This window comes from Oculina patagonica, chromosome 5 (assembly GCF_052425735.1).
Source record: "Oculina patagonica isolate OP01 chromosome 5, crgOcupat, whole genome shotgun sequence".
Classification (NCBI taxonomy): Eukaryota; Metazoa; Cnidaria; class Anthozoa; order Scleractinia; family Oculinidae; genus Oculina; species Oculina patagonica.
This window is the reverse complement of record NC_135762.1, coordinates 6,010,492-6,033,964: the sequence shown is the minus strand read 5'-3', so window position 1 is coordinate 6,033,964 and position 23,473 is coordinate 6,010,492. Positions and strand designations below refer to the sequence as shown.

Below are 23,473 nucleotides of genomic sequence, written 5' to 3'. Positions count from 1 at the left end.
CTACACAGGAACATGGAGTCAACCGAATGGCAACGCATTTACAAACTGTTCACCTGCTGCACTGACGCAATAAAAAATCCCTTATCATCCGTTTCGATTATATATCTGGGAGAATATAAAATTACTTCGAATGAAATACAAAAGTTAGCATGAACACAGTTTCTCAGCCTCTCTTTGTAAAAGTATTGCTGTTTAAATAAAAGATACAACATGAACAAAGTTTTACAGTCTCTTTGTAGGCGCTCATTCAAGAGCGGCGCTTCGGTAAAGGTGCGGCGCTTATTCGAGTAGCAGCGCTTAATCGATCATTTACGATAAGTGATTTTTTTTGTAGGGTCACTTAATTCATTCCCAATATGGGCGTGGGCACTTCGCAATTATGACAAGGTTTCCCTTAGCAGCCCTGAATAGAAACACAACATTTTTCATCAGTGAATGCGGCATCGAACTCTAATAAAGTGGGTAGCTTTCAGCTTATCCAAGGATTCGAAACGCAATAGATTTTTCAGAGCAACAATCAAAACACTATGCTACCTCTCCCAGCCAACAACGTTTACCCAACCAGAGTTTAGGTAGTCACATGCCTACCACAGCTAGGGACGAAAAGGGCGGAAAGGAGAGTGTGTTGAGACTTTAAATTAACTGCTACTAGTATTAGCTTCATCTAGCAGTTTCCACGCTGGAAAACGTAAACTGAGAAAAGGTTAGTTACCGTTACATGTTTAAGTCTTTTTTCTCCGCCCTCGATCTCTTCGTTCCAGAAACAAAGCAGAGCACTTTTTTTTGTCACACTTTATTTGTTTTGTTTTTTCAAATACACATGTAATACTTAATATTTACAATTTCGAAAAGATGTGCACTACCAAACTCTACAATGAGTCCAACAAGGGAACTGAGATCAATTTTATAACTATGTTAACAAAACAACTCATTACTGCCGGTATGTATGATGGCTTTGTACAATGCAATGTCTGAAAACTATTAACTAATAAACTATACAATTCGAAGCTGACCAAAGTCTAAAATTACCTACACTGTATTTGTTGTAAAGTTCTTTAAGAGCCTGTTACAACTCTTTGACCTCATACTGGAAAAGGACTACTAATTAGTTACCTCAGCAAAATACTAAAAAGTTATTTCCTCGATAAACGGAAAAGTTCTCAATAACATTTCGCTTTGTTAAACGAAATATCGTAATTGTCTTAATTGGACAAGCAACACAGTAATTCTATTTACATGAAAGAACTAGTATAGTTACTTTTTATTCTTTCTGCTTTATTCTAAATAAAGGATAATTTATATCCAGTAACAGAAAGTTTATATTAAAAAACCAAAATGCCTACGAAACTGCCACACTCGAAAAATGCTATAATTAAGCTTGCTTTGTTCTTAAGGAGATTTCTTAGCATCTTTGATGCTGAATCCTTTCTAAATTTGAACAAGCACGTGGTGTAATTAGACAAAGGAAATCTGATTCTTTGGTGGAAAAGTTGATGAATAATAACAGGCTGAGCACTTACTCATGACTATTACTTAAAATTAAGACAGAATTTACATTGTGAACGTTACTTTATCCGCAACTACTTTGAAAATATTTTCAAATAAACATTTCAATGTGAAACTAACCAGAAAAATAATTCAATATTAAAAAATACAGTAACTGATAAAAAATAATACACTTAATAACAAAATAATATTAGTCTTAGTTTAATAAACTTTATGAATAGTGCAGTAATAGTAATAGTGTATGCATAGTTTCTAAGAGACTACTCCAAAATGTAGGGTGGGTAAGCCTCCATGGCTACAAGAGTAAGAATATTTTCAAACCTTTACAAATGACTATTACAAATGACTTTTGAAGCCCTCAAGCTAAGTGCAATGGCCATTACTTTACAGACGTGTAAGTTCATGTAATATAGCTAACATTTTACACCAAGTAAATTAATTGCTCAATTATTATTCCTCATAAGGGAACATAAGTAGTTCCACATTCCCTGATATTTTACCGACTTAGTCCAAATTTAGAATACCCCAAACTTTATCCACAATTCCGCGCCTCTTCTGATCGCGAGAACACGTTTTAACTTGATACTTTTCCAAGGATGTGAAAACACTTTTAAAACAGGCCTAGACTGATTGCCTCAATGTGTTAATATACACTGATTCTTAAACTTCAAGATGAATACACTGTCCTGGTATTGTATTTATGGCTGAATAAATTAAACTTCATGCAAAGTAATACTACATTTAAGCCCTTCCCTTTTTAAAATGAAAATACTCTCTTCAATACTACTTCTACTACTACCCAAGACTACAAAATTTAAATCAAGTTGCTACATGTATTACATTATAGCTAGGATTCTTGACATTTACAATTCGTGTTTGAATCATATACTTCCAGCCATTCAACAACGTCCTTTCGTTTAGCTTTTTCTCTCACCACAGAAGCAAACTCTTGAACTGTTAGTTCTGGTTTAGTAGCTGCAAGATTTTCAATAAGTGCCGTAGTTGGCCCTCTTTCGTGTTTCTCAAGGACTGAGGATATCTCGTAGTGACTGAGGCCATAATGCTGAGCAACTGCTCGATAGTTACCAACCCCTGCCATAGTTGTGTCCAAACGCACAGAGATATTTTGAAGATCGTCCTCACAATCCAATAAGTTACAAAGTAACTGAGGTTCTGAATCAAGGAAAAAATGTAGAGATAGTTAATAAACAGCGGTTGCAATTGTCTGTAGGAAAATTTCCCACATACATGTTATGTTTAGAAATTATCAAATTTAATTTTTGGTCACACACGCCTGGACTACAATTACCTTAATTAGTCTAGGAGAATTTCTCCACCATTAATTAAATTTCACAAGTTAGCTAAATGTCATTTCCAAAAATACAGAGGTTGTTAAATAAATATGCAAATCAACATATTTTAAATTTAGACGAAATTATCCTAGCTGAAGTCTTGTGAAGGAGGAAATCCAAAATTACTTTAACATGGAGTTAAAAATACTTCAACAATCAAAGGGTAAACACAAGAAAAACGTCAAACCTTGTTGGCAAGAGCATGTCAGGCCCTCTTGTTTACCCTACAGTGAATAGAATATACACTTTAATCAAGTTTGTTTGTGAGCATTGGTAAACAATATGTAGTTGTTAGCTTTGAAATTCCTACTTTGCTAATTAAACTAGCATTTTAAGGGGGAAGTGTCATGATTGTCAATAAGTTTGAAGACTACTCCAAGAAGGGGTTCAATTACAGTTGATTTCAGTTTGCTTTGGCCGCCCACTTTGCGAAGTTCGTTGGGAAATTGGAAACTTTGTTATGGAAGTTGCCAATTACGTTGCGAAGTTTGCAAATCAAATTGCGAACTTCGATACAAAGTTCCCAACTTCGGCCCGACTGAACTTTCCAAGTTTGGTAGTTGAGAAGAAACAAGACATGTTGCTTGAAAGTCATGGCGATATCTGAACTCGATAATTTTAGAACTGGTCAAGGAAAGTTGAAGTAGCTTTAAGTGTAAGACAACGTTTCGCATCAGCGATCACGCAAGTGATTTGTCGATAAATAAATTTTATGCATGCAGAAATTTGGTGAAATTTTAACTTTTTTGTATGAAAATACACATATAACGATTTCTGTGAGGCATCATCATCAATCTCAAGTCTTCTGCATTTGTAAGCCGGATGAAACTGGATGGTTTACCCATATGTAAAATTGATTTTAATCCGGAAGCCGACAGGGAAGACTAATTTGTCGAGACAACATGTTTATGGCTCACTGAACATAAAAGTTTTCGAACCTTTTATATTTTTATTTTTATGACATTTGTTTCCAACAGTTTAGCGTAGCAAAGCCCTTTTTGATGACATAATTTCAGAAGGTTTTAATAAATTCGGGCCGAAGTTGGGAACTTTGTATCGAAGTTTGCAATTTGATTCGCAAACTTCGCAACGTAATTTTCCTACAAACTTCGCAAATGGGGCGGCCAAAGTAAACTGAAATCAACTGTAAGCGAAGGCACAGTTAAGGAAAGCAGGAAAAGGGACCCCTATGATCACAAAAAGCAATCACATTTGTATTTGAAATCATGTACACTGTACATGCAAATTTTTTTGCACCTAATATAGACTTCAATGCATGTACATTTACTATTTTCTTGTATAGAAAACAACCAAATAATGTTTTTTTTTTAAAAAGCCTTTGATATACATGAAAAGGTTAATTCAGGAGGCTAACTAACATTAAGGAGATGTGACAGAGCTTTAATAATTAATACTTTTACATAATAGATTCAATTGATTATGTTGATAAACAACACCTCCTTGATATTTTATATGCTTTTCAGCTACTGTGTGAATCCTACAAGAACCAATCAGGCCTTGTAAAGAACTTCATGAATTCCAGAAGATTGCTAGCCTGGGGCAGTAGCATGCTTGTTTTCTAGTTGGCAGATGGCTTGTCTGGGCCAAGCATGCTCATTGGATATGAAGGCATGAAAAGCACGACCAAACTGGCAAATCTACTTGTCCTAGATGACTGGACAGGACTTTTTTTGAACCTTGAATTCATATAACATTCGCTCACAAACAAGTCCAAATTAAGTTCTTAAAGTACAGTACCTCTTCTAACAATGGTTTCCATGATTCTGTTGACATCTCGTTATGGGTACATGGACCAATGTTTTCACTCTTAACCGCCTCATCTCCTGGAATAAGGGCACAATAAAATTAATATTGTTATAATTTAAGGGGGCTCGATGTAGCTTTGATCCTGCACATGCTTATGATGCAAGCCTTTGGAGCCTGTGGATGTCAAGTTTTCTCGACACTATAAACAATCCCACACTTCCTTTTGAAATTGTTTTCAGTAGGGACTATGCGTAATAAATATTATTCCTAGCTCCTATACACTCTAGAAAAATAGAAAGTGTGGCAAGCACAGCATTTTGCTGTTTGCACATGATTTCAGAGTGTTAATGAAAAGATCACATTACAATGTTGCCGTTAAGGCTAGATGGCGTTTTTAAAACATGGCGTTATATGAATAGCATATAATTGAAGAGCACTTCAGAATTTTTTTTGCTGACTTTGGTTAAGAATATAAAAGTTCTGGTTTAGGAATCAAGTGGTTTCAATAATTAATATTATAAATCAATCGAGTATCAAGACGCGGCTATTGCAAAACAATGGTTTGGTTTTCATGCTTGGGATGAAAGCTGTCACATACAGCAAATGAAGGCGCTGAAAGGACCAGGATGCAATAAATTGGTGAAAAGGTCGCTTTTTCCAATGAAGAATTATGTTAGGCACAACTCCTGAAAATCTACATTAAATTGCTTAATTAAAACAAATAGATACTGTCAAAGAAGGAAGCGTGACTGTTTGATAAAACATGTACCATGTAGAAAAAAGCCTCAGTGCAGGGGGTCCAGGTCAGCACAAAAGTCAGCACAGAAAGCGTTTTACATTATTTTCAATGATGTTTAAATCCAGATAATACTGTTTAACACTCCAACAATAATATTCTTAAGAAAGGTATAAACACAATAAAACTTCACACCTTGTTGGCAAGAACATGCCAGGTCCTCTTGATTATCCTACACAAAAAATAGAATATACAGTTAAATTAGATTAACATTTATGTCAGCATTGACAAAAAATATAGTATTACCATAAAACGTTTGAACTCCTCCTTCACAAATAGCAAACATGCTGATGAGTGGGAATTACGTAGTGTGATAATTGTCAATTAGTTTGAAGACTACTCAATAAAGATGTCCAGTTCAGCAAATGTGGTTTAGGAAGAAGAATATGGGAACAGGGTGATCAGAAAAAAAGCAAGAAACTTCGTATTTGAAATAATGTACTGGTTTGCATATCTTTTCACACATAATTATCAATATTATCACTATTATAATGAAATATTGATTTCAACACTGCAACTGCATGTGTTGCTACGCATCACTATTTTCTTACATAGGAAACAAGCCTATGATATGAAATGACTCATAAATAAAGATTAAATCAAATGGCTCTGGAACACTAAGGAGAGATGATAGAGCTTGAAGATAATTTGTGCATAGGTTTACTTGAATTGAATATGTTTCGTCAAATTGGCAGATGGCTTGTGTGGACCCCTGCCCATTCGACAAGGGGGCATTAATGCTTGCCCAAAAAGTAAACCTAATTGCCCCTAGATATGACTGGCACAACTTGTTTTGCAGAGCCTTGAATACCATGAAAATTTTTTTATAATGAGTTCATGTTAACTTCTAAAGTACCTGATGATCTCCCAACAATGGTTTCAACGAGTCTGTTGATGTCACCTCACGGATACATACAGCAACTGTACCAACCTCATCTGTTGGTTAAGTGTAGAATAAAATAAAAATCATTATTATTTAAGGTGGCTCCATATTGCACAATTACTGCACACGATGATGATTGGGAAGTCTTTTTACAACAGTAACACCATTGCAATAATACAATAGTTCTATGGGGAGGCTTCGCCCTGAGGTCCAACCCCTAACCCTTCAAATACCATTTTGACAGAAAAGGCAGCCCGTTTGTATACCTTTCATTGGAAAAAGGTGCCCCTTTCATATACCTACTCGACATGACTTAAAACAGGAAGTTTTCTTGTCATTTTTATGTAGTGCTTAATAAATTAAGATGATACAGCCATAGTTGCATCTGTTCAAAATATTAATTTAAATGCCTTTTTAGTGCAGAATGCACTTTTGTGATGGTTTGGTGGGCAGTCGTGTGATAAACCCCTAAACCCCTAAAGCGCTACAGTGTAAACTTTTAATCACCAATTAATTAATTAATATCAATTAATTAATTATTCCTTGTGGAGGGGGTGGGGGTGGGGAGCACCTGACCGTACCCCTAGGTAAAACCTAGAGCACATCTACGTTACTTTCATATGAAGATCTCAAACGTATATATTTGTTTCAGAAAACCCTTTGCTCTAGCTCCTATAACTACTCAACGTAATTTACACCAAACGCATGCGCAGAATTAGTCTACGTTGTTTTCTGGAACTATCATGAACATCGCTTGTATTGCGTGTTTGCGGTAGGCTTCCTGCAGACTTCTTGGCGCCAAGTAAAAACCGCAAATTAATTAAATTAGATTTTGAGACTTTCACAGCGCTTTCGTAATTAGGTATGCAAAAACTTGCACCGGGATTTTCGGCATGAACACCTGATAACCAGGAAACAAATATCCTAGCTGTACTGCGTTTTAAAAAACCTGTCGAAAAATATGTTTTTTGATTAGATTTGTTTCTTTAGTTTTTGAGAATCGTCTTTCGTGCAGTCTAAACCGTAACTTAATTAAATTAAACAAATGTCATCGATGCCGCCGTAAAACAAACAAAAAACAAAAGTTTCATGTTATCGCATTTTCAAGGAAGACAAAAGTATTTTGTTACAAACGAACAAAAATGTCGTGTTACGTTTGCAAAGATTAGCGTAAGGAACACCTGGGAAAGAATACAAGTAGTCTGTGAACAGTTTTTCCGAAAGTAAAATAAAGCAAATAAACACGAACATATATAAAACATCATACTTTCAATTGTTCCATATTACATTCTGCACTTACCAAATCATCGAGATTTTTAAATATCTTAATGACAGATTTCCCTACCCTTTCGTATACCTTAACTTGTGAAATTCCTACCCTTTTATATACCTTTAACAATTATCCTGCGAAATCGCGCAGAATATCGCCTGATACTTAGCCGACGAGGCCGTAGGCCGAGTTGGCTAAAATCAGACGATATTCAGCAAGATTGAGCAGGATAATTGTTTTATTATTCAACAAATTGTCAACGAAACACAGTTTTCAGATAGAAAAACTGTATTTATGCAGCGCTTTTCAAGATTACGGACGAATCTTCGCGACCTACATATATCGCAGAATATTTGTTATGTACAGATGACAGATAACGTTAACATTTTGACCATATATGGGCAGCGCGCGCATGTGTTGAATAATAATATAGGATACCAAGGGGGCAAAGTCGATATCTGTAAAACGGCCTATGAAATATTAATGATAGGAAATAATTACTCTGCAAAAAGGAAATACAAAAATGAATCCTACCTAAATTTTCAGTTGATTTATCATACACCACGCATGAACTGTTGACGGAATCAGTTGTGCCAGTTTCAGTATCACAACCGCACCAAGGAAAACTGCAGATTTTCTTTGCCTTGTCGATGTAACAACCAGCAATTATAATTATTATCAGGACCATGAATATCAGTGGTAGACTGATCGAAATCAACAACTCTGGACCTTTTGCTGTTGTTGTTGTTGTTGTTGTTGTTGTAGACAGATGATGAGGTTGAGCAGTTGGTGGTACAGTGTGTTCGCGATTGGAACCTTGGCTTGGACTTGAATAATCATCGGAAGATGTACTCTGATTTGGGATAGTAGTGGGTTTCTGTGGAGGTGGTGTTGACTGATCACACCGGTTTACACTGCTGTCAAAAGAGCACACCATATTTGATCCAGCTCCCAATTTTTCTTTGCATTTATCTTCCACCACATCTTGATTATCCCCACAGCATTTGGAACAGGGGAAGCAATCTCCCTTGTTCTCATCATAATACCTGTCCAATGACAAAAACCAAAACTATAATTACAAAAAAAAACACAGTCATCTGATTTCAGTAAACCTAGTCATGAACTCTCATTTTCCATTAAAATACATGTCAGAATGGTACAGATGGGCCTCACAATTGGCAGTTTTCATATTCTTTACGTTCTGCAAATGTAGTTGCAGACAAGTTTTACAGTTACGTCAGAATAAAAATTAGTTGAAATTAGGTCACATGCATATGACACCAAAAATCTTTCCATTAATTGAAACAGACAACAGCACATATTTTTGACATAAACAGGAAATAAACATCTTTCACCTGATTTTGAGCACTTACATGTAGCTTTAAGTTTTTTTTAGCTTTGCTGCCAAGAATACATTAGGGACCAGTCATTATTTATGTAGAGGGGGGAGGGAAAAAAGAAGGGGGGGGGGGGTCAAGGCTATTTCAGAGTGGCAAGAGGGGGGGGGCTAAAATTTTTTATAAAGAAGTTTAGGGGGGATCAGCAGTTTGAGGTGGGTAAAACAGTTAAATAGAAGAGTGCAAACACTATAAGTGAAACAGTGACGCTAAATTGTACAATTTTATGCTATTTCTATTGTTTTCTTTTGTTTAAACTCCACTAATTATGTACAACTTTTATAGTGATTTGTATTTTACAGAAATACTGTTTGCACTCTAAACTCCATTGTTATCTCAAATTTTAGTTAAATATTAAAAGAATCCAGACCTATCTGCTTTAATATCTGGTTTGACTGAAATTATTTCTTTTTACAAAATGATTATCACTGCAATAGCCCAAGAAGTAATAAAACATGATATAACAACAAGAAAGTAGTTCTTTTACACTTTAGGAAAATCATTGGAAAAGATTATATTTTGCATGGTTATTACATTTGTGTTCACCATGAGAGCATAATTCGTAAAAACTATCACTTTTCCAAAGTTGAGGAGTTAATAATTGAGGTATGTTTACTATACACATAACTCGTCCAAAATTTGCCCTATTGCTGGAAGAGTATCCATAGCAAAGAAGCCTTGGCTGACTAAGTGTTGATCCAGCCTTTGTGCATCAGCACAAGTGTGCAATTAAGATTGTATGTAACATGCATTTAATAATTACTTAAGGCATATAAAGAAGATATGAGGTGAGGGGGGGGGGGGTCATAACGTAAATATTGAATAAAGAAGGGGGGTCACTTGCTACTTACATGGCCTGGAGGGGGGGCCTTACAGAAATTTTGACCTTTCCAACATATTTTTCCCTCCCCCCTCTACATAAATAATGACCGGTCCCTTATGTCCTACAAGCTACTCACATTCACTCTGCTTCTTGAGTTGAATCAAAATGATCTCAGCCAATATATCCATATTTTTGCCATCAATAATAATTTATTGAAACCTAAAAATGCACATTTATTATAACATACTTGTCCTTGCTGTAACATTGTTTTTTACACTCAATGTCCCACTCTGATGTGCAGTTCCGTAGCACCACCTGATCTTCTGCACAGGACGAACATGGAGTGCAACTGGAAGTGTCATCCTTGTTTGAAAATGAGACACCAGATGGGCAGGGTACGCATATTACCATAGCACTGTGTGGTATGAGCTTACCAGTACCACACTCTGTTGATAGGGTTTGTCCTGGAGGGCAAGGTTCACAATTTACGCACGATTTTGAACCATTTTTGTGTTCCATCCAGAATTGAGTTTCAGTACAAGGATTTGTAGGCTAATGAGAAAAAAAGCACTCAATGAGAACACTTTTCTATTTTCAGTGCATTATAATAATTTTCAAATAATTGCACTGGAAAAGAAAAGAAAACTCTTATAAACATTTACCTTTGCAGAAGCAACAGAAAGCAAAACTGAAACCACAGCTAAATGTATAACATGTGCCTGCAAAACAAAATATTACATGAACTTCAACTTTAGAAAATTAACAAGACTCTGTATGTCCCTTTAAAATAATAGAATGGCATATATTTATTATATAGCCGCGAGTGTTTTACTGGAAAATAGACCACACTTTAAATTCATACGAAACTGCATCTAGGACTGTAGTGGCGTATTTTCCATATCCTCACTAGTGAGGATATCGATGACGTCATTTCCTGCCTTTGCGACCGCCTTTGCACGGTTGTTTGTGCAAAGCTGCCATACTTCGGTTGGAAATGGCGAGCTGAGGCGTCTAGCGATTCGTGAAGTTCACTGAAGCCAAAGTAAAATCTTTTACTTAGGAGAAGGAAAATGCTAACACGAGTAAGAAAACTTCATATGACTTGAAATTATTTAAAAGAGCTTCTTGCTTGTGGAGACGAAGGGAGGGAAAATCAAGAAATTCATGCAGCTGCCGATCAGAAGTCAGAAAAGCGGTGAGTTTGAGCATAAACAGATTTCAAAACGGCGAATTATAAATAATCAGTGACAGTAATGAAGCCTTATTTACGTTGTACATCTTTTGAAAGCTGCAGTTCGCGAAATGCCTTTCAGATTGGCAATTTGTTCAATTTATAGCTTAATTTTAGCCGTCGCTCGTATGCGTGTTTAACCTTTTGATGAATAAAAATGTTTTAACTTTTACAGCAAGTATGTTTTTTGGCTATATAATAAAAAGAAAATTACACGGTGGCTTGAAGATATGAATTTTATTTTCTCGTGGTAAAAACAATATTTTACTCATTCGCTGCGCTCATTCGTAAAATATTGCTTTACCACTCGAAAATAAAATTCATATCTTCGCGCCGCCGTGTAATATCCTCTGTAGTAGGTAGTTTGTTCTAGTTCGACGTCCCATAAGCATCTGTGCTGGTGAGAGGCCAATTTCTCAATTGGAGTGTTCGGTAGTCAAGCAACCCAAGCTGATAATCCTTTCTTTCAACTTTTGCTTTCTTCATAAGGTTCTTAGCTGTTTGCACAGCTCGTTCTCAAACAATTACTCTGTGGGTATCTGGGTGATGAGGTAATATGCTTGAAGCCGTATTCCTTAGCAAATTCCGCAAACTCATGGCTACTGAACTCAGAGCCATTGTCACTATTACCTCAGGTATTCCATACCTTGCTAACTGAGGTTTGATGTGGTTAATCACTGTCTTGCTTTTACTGTTAGGCAAGTGTGACACCTCAAAGAACTTTGAGTAGTAATCAACCATAACCACATATTCTTGTTTATCAAACAAATCAACTGCGATCTTTTGCCACGGCCTTTCAGGTAATTCATGGCTCTTGAGTGGTTCTTTTGCTTGAGAATTTCTGTAGATGTTACAGGTATTGCACTTGGATACTACATCTGCTATCTGTTGGTTCATTCCTGGCCAAAACAAAATATCCCTGGCTCTCCGTTTACACTTCTCGATGCCTAAGTGGCTGCTGTGTATACTCTCACATCTCATCTCTGACGAATAGGTACAAATTTGTCACTCCTCATTAGCAAATCACACACAAAATTTCTTCCTTAATTTCCAATACTCACGAAGCTCAGGGTCTATTTGAGACTTCCTTTCTGGCCATCCACCTGTGGTCTTGAGCTTCTGTAGTGTTGCATCTTTTCTTGTTGCATCTTTAAACTGTTCCAATTTCACCTCACTGATTGGCATGTTTTCAAGGGTGAGTACCTCAAATTCATCCTTTGTGTTGGCTGCAGTTTTATTGCTTTCTTCTGGAGCACGACTTAGAGTGTCTGCAATGAAAATTTGCCTGGCTCATACTCCACCTGCAGGTCATAACGCTGTAACCTTAACATATTCGTGTTAATTCTGTGGTGTTTGGATTTTTTTGAAAGGCTTCCAAAGGCTTGTGGTCGTTTGGACTTTTACTTTCTTCCATTAAATACTGGTGAAATTTGGTGCATCCAAACACAATCCAACAGCTCTTTCTTTATCTCGCATTTTTTTCACAGAGTTAATGATCTGGATGCGTAGCACACTGGTCTACCTTCTTGCAGCAAACATCCCCAAGTCCATAGATGATGCATCTACTGATACTGCAAGGGGGTTTCAACATCAAAATACTGAGTGTCGCATCACTTGTCAGCTTATTTTTAATGGCTCGGAATGCTTTCTCTTGTCTTTCGGACCAATGCCATTCTCCCTCTTTGTGTAGTATTCTCTAAGTGGCTGAGTTAGGTCTGCTAGGCTTGGTAGAATACTCATGTAATTCATCATTCCAAGAATCTTAAAATGCTGGCTTATCTGCTGGAGATGGCATTTCCTCCACTGCATGCACCTTGCTAGGATCTGGTTTCAATCCGTTGGATGTCAACACATGGCCAATGTATGGAACTTCAGCAGTCAAAATCTTCATTTTACTTCGGTTGAGCTTCAGTCCAACTTTCCTTGAACGTTCAGCGATTGTCTTCACTCCACTCAAGTCCTCAAAGTCTTGAGTCATTCTCTTTTGAAAGATTTCGGGGGCTGAGTTGATACCAAATGGCATTCTAAGGTACTGGTATCGACCAAATGGTGTGTTGAATGTTAGCAGTTCTGACAACTCGCTCGGCTCGACCGGGCTCGCCTCGCTCCTTGTCTCGATTAGTGACCAAAACCGCCACCTTATATGTGTGTACAAAAATCGCGAGCGGCTGCTTTTCGAAGCGAAACCTGAATAATTAGCCGTCACGTGTACCCGCAAGCGGAAACCGGAAAACCCCCTTGACGTAATCTAATTATTTTTTTTTCATCTTGAATATTTTAAGACGGTAGCAGCATCAATCAAATGTGATTTATTCTGGTTTTTTTCTTTTTACATCGCATTAACGGTGTTAATTTTCTGATATTCTTGCCAAGCAGGCGTAGAAGCTCGGCGAAATAAAGAAAACCGCATTGAAGACAGCAATAATATTGATAATGTTTTTCATTCGTGGGCGATCTTGTGTGACGGAATCATTAACATAAACGCTAGTTCAATAATTTTGTTTACATTGTCAGTTTTCTTGATAAAAATAAAACCCATGCTTTTATATAAACTCTTTACGGCAACAGCATACATGGCACAGAAAGAGACAAATTTATAGAAAGCAAACTAAGCGCCGCTAAAATAGCATTAATCATTGGCGATTTAGCAGACGAAATGCAGATATTAAGTTGTATTGTGCAATAACAAAATCCATTTGTTTGTCTTATTTTGTTCAATAAAGAGAAGAAAGTTCTTTGATAACTGGCAAAAAAAAAGCATGGAACGTAACTAACATTGTTTTTGCCGAAGATCTTGGCACGATCTGGTTATATATAAAAAATAATTTTTTTACTTGATTTTCAAAGCGCATGCGTATGTGTTTATTGACACAAAGATGGTACCACAAGTGAAAAACGTGACAAAGTGAACTATATATAAGTAAACGCGGCCGTAACTTATTGTTAGTTCACAAATTCTGGTGAATCCTGAGAGGGGTGATGGTTGGCCGCCATCTGAACCTTGTTTTAGGGGTTGTGCGGATGGTGAATTACGGGGTATAGGGGGACTCCTTTCAGTGGGAGATACCCCTGGGTGAGCCCGCCTCGGCCCTACTGATAACGTGGGGGTGCTCAGAAATCCCTCGGGATTTCAAACCTCGGCAGAGGTAAAAATGCGGGACAGCCGCCTTGTCAGCGGCGGGGAAAAAGTCCTAGCCGGGGCTAGGCAAGAAACAGCCAACGAGCACCCCCCCGACCAGGGTTTTGCCCTTTCGTTTGACCTGTCACGCAACGTCACGCGTGACTGTCACGCTCTGTGTCACACAATGTCACGCTGTGTGTAACACAAGGTCACGCTTTCTGCTACAACTTTATTTTATTTTTTTGCACACTCAGATGAAATCCAGTGTTTATTTTCTCAAATCTGATTTCGACTCGGCTGCAAGACGTTTTTTTAATTTCTGCAGTTCTTGTTTTTTCATTTCCTGTCTCAGCCGTTCAATGTCAGGACTTCTTTGCTTTTTACTTTCTTTTGGAAGTGTGCCTTTTCGAAAGATTTCTTTTTGAAATCTATAACCCTGTTTCTCATTAAGAACGCTCTGAAACTCAGCATCTGTTATTTTGCCGTCAACAAGAGATTTGGAAAGAATTCGGTTGACGGTATCAAACTTTGACATGGCAAGGGCCATGATTTTGCAGTGCTTTATAAGTTTGGGCTCGAGTTTTTTGTAAAAACCGGTTAACACTGCAGCGCTGGCACCGAACGTAGCAGCGACGATGCCAATCGGAAGAGACGCAGGTATGCCAATCCCCGTCATTGCAGCACCCACCCCCCTGCTGAAAGGGCACCAGAAACGCCACCAGCAATGAAGCAAGCGTAGTTGATAATTGTCTTTGTTCGCTTGTATTTTTTTGCAACCAGCCGATAGTGGTCAACTTCTTCGCTTAAATACTTCAAAACTTCATTCGCTTTTTGCAAACGGAAGTCATTCTGTTGCGGCAAAGCGGGATATAAAGTTTGAGCTTCCGCGTGTTTTACGCTGTCTTCTTCGTGAACACCATAAGCAGGGGCACTCGGGAGAACATTAGCAGATGACATGGTCGTATACATAAAAGTTATTTTTGTATTTAATTTAATTCAATTCCAGCTCATATGTAAGATTTGAGCCGTTAAAATCGAATGGATTTCCATTCTCATCTCTAATCGAAAGAGTCAGAGATGATACATTTTTTTCAGCAGAAACGTCGCGCAAGACGTTAAGATATGTATTTTGGTAATAAACTTTTTCATACGGTTTTCCACGTATGTCAAAAAACGCTAAAAGGCTTGATGGATTACTATTTAGCAAGCTTTGTTGCTTGTCGATAAGGTCACAGTTGATGAAGTAATTTTTAGGATTTGAAACATTATTTACCTCAATTGTTTCAAAATATTCCTTTTCAATACTTGCGTAATTCTCAAACCCAGGCAAATTAAAGAACTTAATAAGACTTCCATTAGTCAAAAGTTTTTAAATTGGGCTCTTTTGCTTTTATTATCAGAAAACATGTTTTTCTCTGGAAATCCTTTTTCAAAAATACTCCCAATGTCATCGAGTGAGTAGTTTCCTTGCCGTATATAACGCGCCTTCTCTTCCTTGTTCACTTGTTTATAAAAAAACTATTCCATCCTTTTCCAAACTATTCCAGCTGTTGTAAAGAGAACAACTTAAAAGCCGGATATAGCTTGGTTTTGGAATAGAAAATAAAAAATGTTTAATATAAAAGAGGACCATGGATGCGAAAACAAGAGATTTTATGAAGTGGATGAAAACCCCAGAAGCAACTAAAATTTCTGAAGCAGCTAAAGATAACGCATGGAAACCTTTTCTTGCAAAATATACAAACGCTGAATGAACAAAATTTGTTGCACAGGTTGAATTCGCTTACAACCACACAGCAACGGCAGACATTTATTACAAGGCAGGGCAAGGCCATTTGATAAATGTTTTAGGCTCTGACAGCAAATATTGGAGCCAGGATATGAAAAATGCACTCGGTGTTGAGCAAAGCGCTGGAGGTTTTCCACAACAGCTGTCACCAAGCGGCGCAAAAGGCTCATCTTTGCCAATTCCCGCGGTTGGATTTCACGAAGCCGCACCGAGTTTGAAAAAAATATTTAACAGCAAAATCAACATCTACGTAACACCAGATCAATATTTCACAACGAAATTAAGAGAGATTTTTCAAAAAACAAAACTGAAGCATACATCAGGAAAAGAGTCAAAAAGGTGGCGTGCTAGCCAAAATATGGGCTACTGGCCTCAGCAACTTAACTTTGCTGTCTGGTGCGCGACAACAGGCAGTGGGATCAGTCGAGAGATTTTCGATGAAGAGCACTCAGCTCTCAGCTTGCCTCCGGTTGTGCGTAATTTTTACCTTTTTCACGTTTATTTCACAATCAGGCGAATATTGTTTCAGATGGGTGGAATTCAGAGCGTAAGCGCCTTGCCTGGCGACCCAACGTTTAGCGAGTTTGACAACAAGTACGACGTGGCTTCGTACAAAAGAATATGCGCTGAGTTCGGTGTCGACCCGTCAAGCGATTTTCGTTTCACAAGAGGCGCGAACCACGGACTGGGTGACGTTTATATCTGGATCTCAAATATTGGACCAAAAAAAACTGGAGCAAAATATCCCGATTACGATAAATTTTCGGACGAAGGGGGAGCTGCAATAAAGGGTAACTTGATTCAATACATCGAGCCAGACGACGCTGCATATGCACAGGCAGACTGGTTTTGTCCTAACGCCGCGGAAGGGTTGACCCAAGCAGGTTTGTCGAGAGTAAACCAGTCGATAGAGGCTTTTGTCTACTGTATTTTGGGTTCGCAGGTCAACGTTCGAAGTAGCATACTTGGCACAGGCGGCCGTGCAAAGGAAGCGCAAAGTGAGTTCCTCGTGTTGGCTGAAGACGCTATAAGGCAACCAGATCTGGCAAAGTCGGTCCAAAGGTACCAACTTGCCATCGATCAGGCCAAGGTTCGTCTTAACCTCGCCGTCTGTCCAGGTGCCTGGCTTATGCCAGCCAGGATGGTAATAAATACAGAAAGCGTTGTTGGCTTCAACAACCAGCTTAAGCAGGCTGTAGGAGGAATGAAAGTTGGAGTAAATAATGATGTTAATACCTCCACAAAAAAAGCAGCTCTTAAACTGATGGGTGGAGGACCATCAAAGGTAAACCCACCAAACAGCCACCCTTCAAATCCTATACACAAGGAGTCCCAAAGGGACACAAAAAAAACTCCGGCACCAGTGAGCACAGAAGGTGCTAAAGCTGAAAGCGCGCAAAGCGCTAAAGCGACGAAGGTCGAAGTCAATGATACACACGAAATAAACAAAGCAACTGTCGCTGTTGGCGCGGTTGGAGCTGCAGCTTTGCTCTACGCCCTTATGCGTTAACGTCTCTTTTTTATGTATTTTTCAACAAGAAAAGCAACCGCAGCAAGGATAAGCAGCCAGGTGTGCTCTGCAAGAAAGCCAATTACTTGACCAGCGGTTTTAAAAAGAAAACTCACAATCGAGCCAATGAGACCTGGCAGAGCTGATGCAACCTTTGAGCCAACATCACTTAAGCCTTTCCCCAACGCTTTGCCGGTGGCCTTCAAAGAGTTTGTAATGGCACCAATTACAGCACCAATCGTGACACCAGCAGCAAGAAAGATCGCTGTAACTGTCACGCCATTTTTTTTGAAGATCTCTTTGATCCTCTCACGAAGTGGAAGCGCCTTTTCTCTTTCGGCAATCTGCGTTTGCAAACGCCCGAGCTCCTCGGTTCTTTCTGCAACTCTGTCTTCCGCCGCTTGTTTTTCTGATGGGGAGGCATTTTCATCTTCAATAATTTTTTTGTCTTCCTCGTTTTGGCGCTTGAGCTCATCTTCTTGCTCACGAAGTTCATCAAAAGTTTTTGTTTCGTTAAGCCTTTCTTGCATTGTGCTTATTTCAGTATTTTTTTCTGAAATGCTTGCCCTGAGTTGGTCGACTCGTGTTTGATCTTTCTCTTTCTGCTTAGCTTGTTTTTCAAGAGCAGCAACTTCTTTTTTTGCGTTTTCAAAATCCTTTTCAAGATTTTTTTTCAGTTGCTTAAGTCTGTGCAATTCTGATTCATTTTCAACATTTGACCCAAGTTGATCCATCTTGGCATTTGTTCGTTCGATTCTGATTCTCAGATCTTGCACTTCTTGGGCGGCTTTTTCTTTTTCAAATTCAATTTTTTGTCTTTCTTTAAGTTGTTTTTCGGCATCTCTTAATCTTTTGCGTTCATTTTGTATTTTTTCTTTTTCCTGTGAAATCAGAGTTTCGGTTTTTGGACCAAGTGCTTCTTTTACGAAAGTTTTGTTTAAGAAATCAGAACGCAAACCGCTTCCGTCATCTAATACTATCTTTGTTTCACCACCCTTTGGACCTGCCACAACAATTTCCATTGGTTTTTTTGATGAAAAACGAATTGGCCCAAGTTTTCCAAAATCCACTTTTTGGTACCTTTTCTTTATAAAATCTTTTACATTTTGTATTTCTTTTTCTTGATCTTCAGGTGATAAAATGTCACTCGTAATATTAGTACAAACGTTTCTTATGTCCAATAATGAAGTATTTGTGTTCCTTCTTAAATTTCTTAGTCTTTCTTCTATGTCTTCGACATAATGAGGTAACAATGGTGTTTCTTCGTAGGATGTGTCTGGCAGCCCGCTCTGTTCGTGCTGCATTGTTTGCATTTCATATTCTTCACCTTTTTGGTTGGGTGTGGATACAACCGGGGGATTAAATGCTTTGGTTCTGTTGACCTCTTGTTCCTCTTCATCATCGTTATCACTGTTGTGGTCAAGATCTTGGTCCAAAACAGGGTCCTCGTGTCCAAAATAACCACCACCTTCCGCCATCACGTAATTTATATATATTTTCAAATTAAACTTTTCAATTTAACAATAAAACCAATCGAGAGATGGCTGCTGTTCAAGAAAACCTTCGACCGGGACGCACAGAGAAAATACTCGGCGCACTGAAAGCCGAGCGCGCTGTAAAACGAATCACTTTTGACCGCACTGAAGCCAATCCAGAGGAAACGTTGTATGTTTCAGTGCCAAAGCTGAACGAAAACGAGGTCATTGTGCCTGGCTCGCTGGCGCTGCGCTTCAACATCGACTTGAGCGGAGGCCATGCCAACAACTTTCTGGTTGACAACGTCAGCCGAGCTCTGGTCGACAAGTTTGTTGTAAAGTACGAAGGCACCGTCGTGCAGGACACGGTGGGCTATGACATGTACAAAATATTTGAGGATTTTTTCCTTTCGCAGGAGGAGCGCGACGACAGGGTGCCAGAGGGCATTCAGAGCGAGGACCTTAACAAAATTCGCTCAAATGCTGGCGATAAGAAAACTTCAGGAGTCGAAGCAGAAAAAAAGCTGAATGAGCTATATGGTAATAAATACCGCATCCGTCTGGATCACCAGATTTTAACTGACCATGGGGCATTTTATCCTCAGGCTCTATTCAATGAACTTGTGTTCGAACTGAAGCTCGCGGCAGCCGAACATGTGGTCAGAGGCTCAGATACAACAAAACTGAAATACAAGTTGACAAACATCCAGCTGGAGTACGAGATGATAAGAAGCAAGGAAATTGCAGATGAAGCGTTCAGCGCTTATTCGGGCGGTAAAGAGTTCGCTTACGACCACATCCAGCGGGATAAAGTGGTGACTTTTGCAAAAGGCTCCGACACACGTCTGAATCTTAGGGTCAACCCGCAGAGGAGGTCCATGAAAGGTATCTTGCTCCTATTTATTGAGCAAAATAACAAAGGTGCAAGGAGCTCGGAAAAGTACATTAACCCGGACCTTACAAAAGTAAGCATCACTGTCAACGGCTCGCCAAACATGCTGTACAACAACGGCATCGAAAGAATGGACATTTGGGGAGAAGTTAAAAGATTCTTTATGAAAGAAAAAAAATAAAACGCAGCACATGACTCTGCAAAAGTTTTACACAGAAGACAAGTTTGGCCTTCTTATTGATCTGCGTTCCATGGCTGACCACTCGATGCACGGAAGCGGCACGCGCCTTGTGAACACAAAGGACGGTGTCCAGCTTGAGCTAGAGAGGAAAGCAAGCGGCTCAGGTAATTTGAACTGCCACATTTACGTAATTAGCGACGCCCAAATGAATATAATTGGCAGGCAGTTAGAATCTGTGCTTTTATAATATAAACGAACGAAGATGGATCCTGCCAATATACCCTTCAACGCCCTCATTGTGGGACCAACGAACTCAGGAAAAACAAGATACGTGGTCAATCAGCTTTGTGGCCCTTTCCGAGGCAAGTTTGACTACATCGTGCTTATCTGCCCGACTTTCGAGCACAACAAGACTTATTATCGCTTTGCGGTGGAAGATCCCCGCTTTTATGTTTTTATTTGCGAGCAGCACGAGGTTGAATCTTGGTTAAGGCTAACAAGATTTCTTTTTGAGGGTACGAACACGCTTATCATCCTCGACGACTGCGCTGCTTCGAAAGATGTAAAGGGAAGAACAGGGGAGTTGGTCAATCTTGCTTTCTCTGCTCGCCACGCAGGTTTGAGCATATGGGTGTTGACTCAAAAATTGACAAGCATAACAGCCTCATTCCGCGAAAATGTAGCGGCAATCGTTTTCTTTTACACCCCCTCTGCCAAGACCACGAAGGCAATCTTTGAGGATTACGCTGGCGAACTTGCCCATGAGGATTACAAAGAAATCATTTTAAAGCTAAAAAAAAATAAGTTTTCGCATCTTGTCATTTCTCATCGCCACCCTTACGGAACAAAATTTTTTTTATTGAACATAATTTTAGCGTAATATAATCATGAGTGATCCTTTCGCAACTTCCCCTTCCGAGAGCGTGAACCACGGGACCCAAAGGGTACCCGCGCCAAGCGCGGCTGCAAGTGAACAAGAATTTGCTTCCGTAATGGAACTGCTTGGAGCTGAACCAGAAAGTACAGAAAGCGCTATGGCATCCATTCAAAGACCCGACATTCCTGCAATGCGTGAACAGCTTGCAATCCTTGTTTCAACAGGAAAAGCCAAAGAAGCAATCGGTGTGCAGCTTACATACGAGCAGGTGAAGCGCTTGACAGATAAAGAAGTTGAAAAGTACTTCAAGAGATATGAGGCATACGTTGGGACTAAAACAAACGACAGCTTGATTGACAGCTTTATTTTTCTTGCAACCAAAGCCGTTGGTATGGCCGTAAATATCAAGGACGTCAATGATTATCAGAAGGAACTCAAAAACGACTACATCATCAGCAAAGAGCTGTCCACTTTGGCAGGCGGTCTGGCTTTGAAATGCGGCCGCTTTCTTGCCCTTGCCAATGCTGCGCTCATCACAACAAAGCACATTGATTTAAACGAAGCTACAAAGTCGGACACTTCGCTGTGCGAAACCAAAGGTGCTTCCAAAGATGCGGACACAAACACTACTGAAGATTTTTCTGAGCAATGCTAAGAAAATGCTAAGTAATTACTGAACAATGCTTAGCAATTGCTTAGCAAAAAATCTTGCTGAGCAATTTTCTATTTAAATATTATTTTTTTTTTATTATAAATGGCCGAGCTCGAACAACAAAGTCAATCACAAACTCCGATTGCCCAAGAAGTACAGAACCAAGTTACTTCAACAACTCCAGCAACAAAGCCTGCCAAAAATCCAAAGCGAGTTGCTGCTGGCAAGCTTGCAGCTGAAAAAACAAAACAGGCTCGTGAAGCACAGAAAAAAGCTTCTGTCGAGGCTGCTGCAATAATTGCAAAAGAAAAGGAAAAGAAATCTGCGTCAGCAAAGCGAAATGTAACTCTGCCAGTAACCGAGGCTCAGCCGCAATCAAGCGGTCTCACCACAAATCAATTGATCTCTTTGCTTGGTATCGGCGTTGCAATCGTTACAACTTATGTGAAACGCGAAGACATAAAAGCCTTTATAAACGAAAAAAGAAGTCCAACATTTAAAGCTCCACCAACTCTTATAACTGATGACTCACAAGCCGACACACAACCAACAGCTTCGACAATCAAAAATGTCATTATACCTCGCACACAAAGAGGAATCCGTCCGATAGATTAAAAAATTATTAAAAATTTTCATTTAAACATTCTATTTTTTTAAGTATACGAAACACGATGACCTACACGAGGACATACACTATGCCTGACCCAATGGATTTTGGAAACTTTTTTGCGTTTTCTATGCTTGCAAAATGCTTTAAAGAAGATGAGGCATGAGCAACAGCTGCTGTGGAAGGGACAAAAGCCTTTTTAAACCGGCTGAAACCAGAAGAATTAAAAATTTTAAATGCTATTACTGAGAAATCTGTGGAAAGTTTAAACAGGCAGTATGAGGATTTAAGAACACTTGAAAAAGAGTATGAAAAAAAAGAAAATGAAGAAAAAAGAAAAGAGAAGATTGAAGAAGCAAAAAGTTTGGTTTTTGCTAAAATGGAAAAAACCTTAAATTCTGCGGTGCATGATGTTGGTTTGACCTACGAAAGTTTTTAACTGTTAAAGATTTTTTTTTCTTTATTATAAAAATGGTTTCCAAATCGATTCAGTAAAGGCTGCCTTTTTTATTAGCGGTATTTTCTTTGGATAGTATTTGTATTATTACCTTTCTATTTTGACGGGAGAGGCACGAATTTTGAAAAACAAAGAAAAGAAAGAGAAGGACAAGAAAAAGAAAAAGAAAAAGAGAGAAGAAAAATATATGCTGAGGGCTTCTATGCTTGCAAAGAACGCATAAAAAGTATAATTAAGATTACTTGATGGAGTCTTAGATTCTTCCAATGAACAAAACTAAAAGAGCTCTTCGATGAGATTGAAAATAATTCATAAAATTGTTTTTACTTTAAAGATTTATTTTTATTTTATATCAAAACGCCATGTCCGACAACAAGCTCGTTAAAACGATAATGGATGCCGCCACTCTTACTGGCCTCGCAGCCGGAATTGGCTGGGCTGCCAAAAAAATTGTTAAAGAAAACTTTACATCCGACCCAAGCAGCAGTTTTATGAACTATGCAAAGTTCACAGCCGTCATGGCAGGCAGCATTGCACTCAAACAGTACCTCGAAGACAAAAAAATTATTCCTGACAATTAAAAAAATGTTAATAATATATTAAAAAAGTTCAAAAATGGCAAGCATCGCTATTATGGCTGGGGGAGCTATCTTAAACGCTGCTGCTTTCATTGGCGGCAACTACCTTGCTCGTGCTTTGGGTGGCGGAGATGACGCCGCTTTGAAAGAAAAAGAAAGACACGACAAAGCTCTCGAGGCTTACCAGGCAGCTTACGCGAAGTACTCTCGCGACCGCACGAAGCTTCTCGACTGGATCGAAACCAACGGAATGATAAAAGAGCAAGCGAAACAAAACTTCACGAACACAGACTACGCTTTCAAACTCTA

The 23,473-nt window shown here is 38.8% G+C and overlaps 1 protein-coding gene across 2 annotated transcripts in view; it reads right to left on the bottom strand.

The window, feature by feature from the left end:
* Positions 1-778: 778 nt before the first annotated feature.
* The window catches only part of LOC144653860 (uncharacterized), a 28,627-nt gene continuing 5,932 nt past the window's right edge, over positions 779-23,473 (bottom strand). The window contains exons 3-10 of one of the 2 annotated variants that reach the window (XM_078513973.1): positions 10,457-10,513; positions 10,042-10,346; positions 8,109-8,620; positions 6,278-6,357; positions 5,557-5,593; positions 4,617-4,702; positions 3,046-3,082; positions 779-2,679 (exon numbers count right to left, since the gene is read on the bottom strand). In XM_078513973.1, coding sequence (XP_078370099.1) covers positions 2,354-2,679; positions 3,046-3,082; positions 4,617-4,702; positions 5,557-5,593; positions 6,278-6,357; positions 8,109-8,620; positions 10,042-10,346; positions 10,457-10,513 — 1,440 coding nt within the window. In that variant the 3' untranslated portion in view covers positions 779-2,353. The remainder of the gene's footprint in view (positions 2,680-3,045; positions 3,083-4,616; positions 4,703-5,556; positions 5,594-6,277; positions 6,358-8,108; positions 8,621-10,041; positions 10,347-10,456; positions 10,514-23,473) is intronic. The other variant, XM_078513974.1, reaches the window with a different exon arrangement.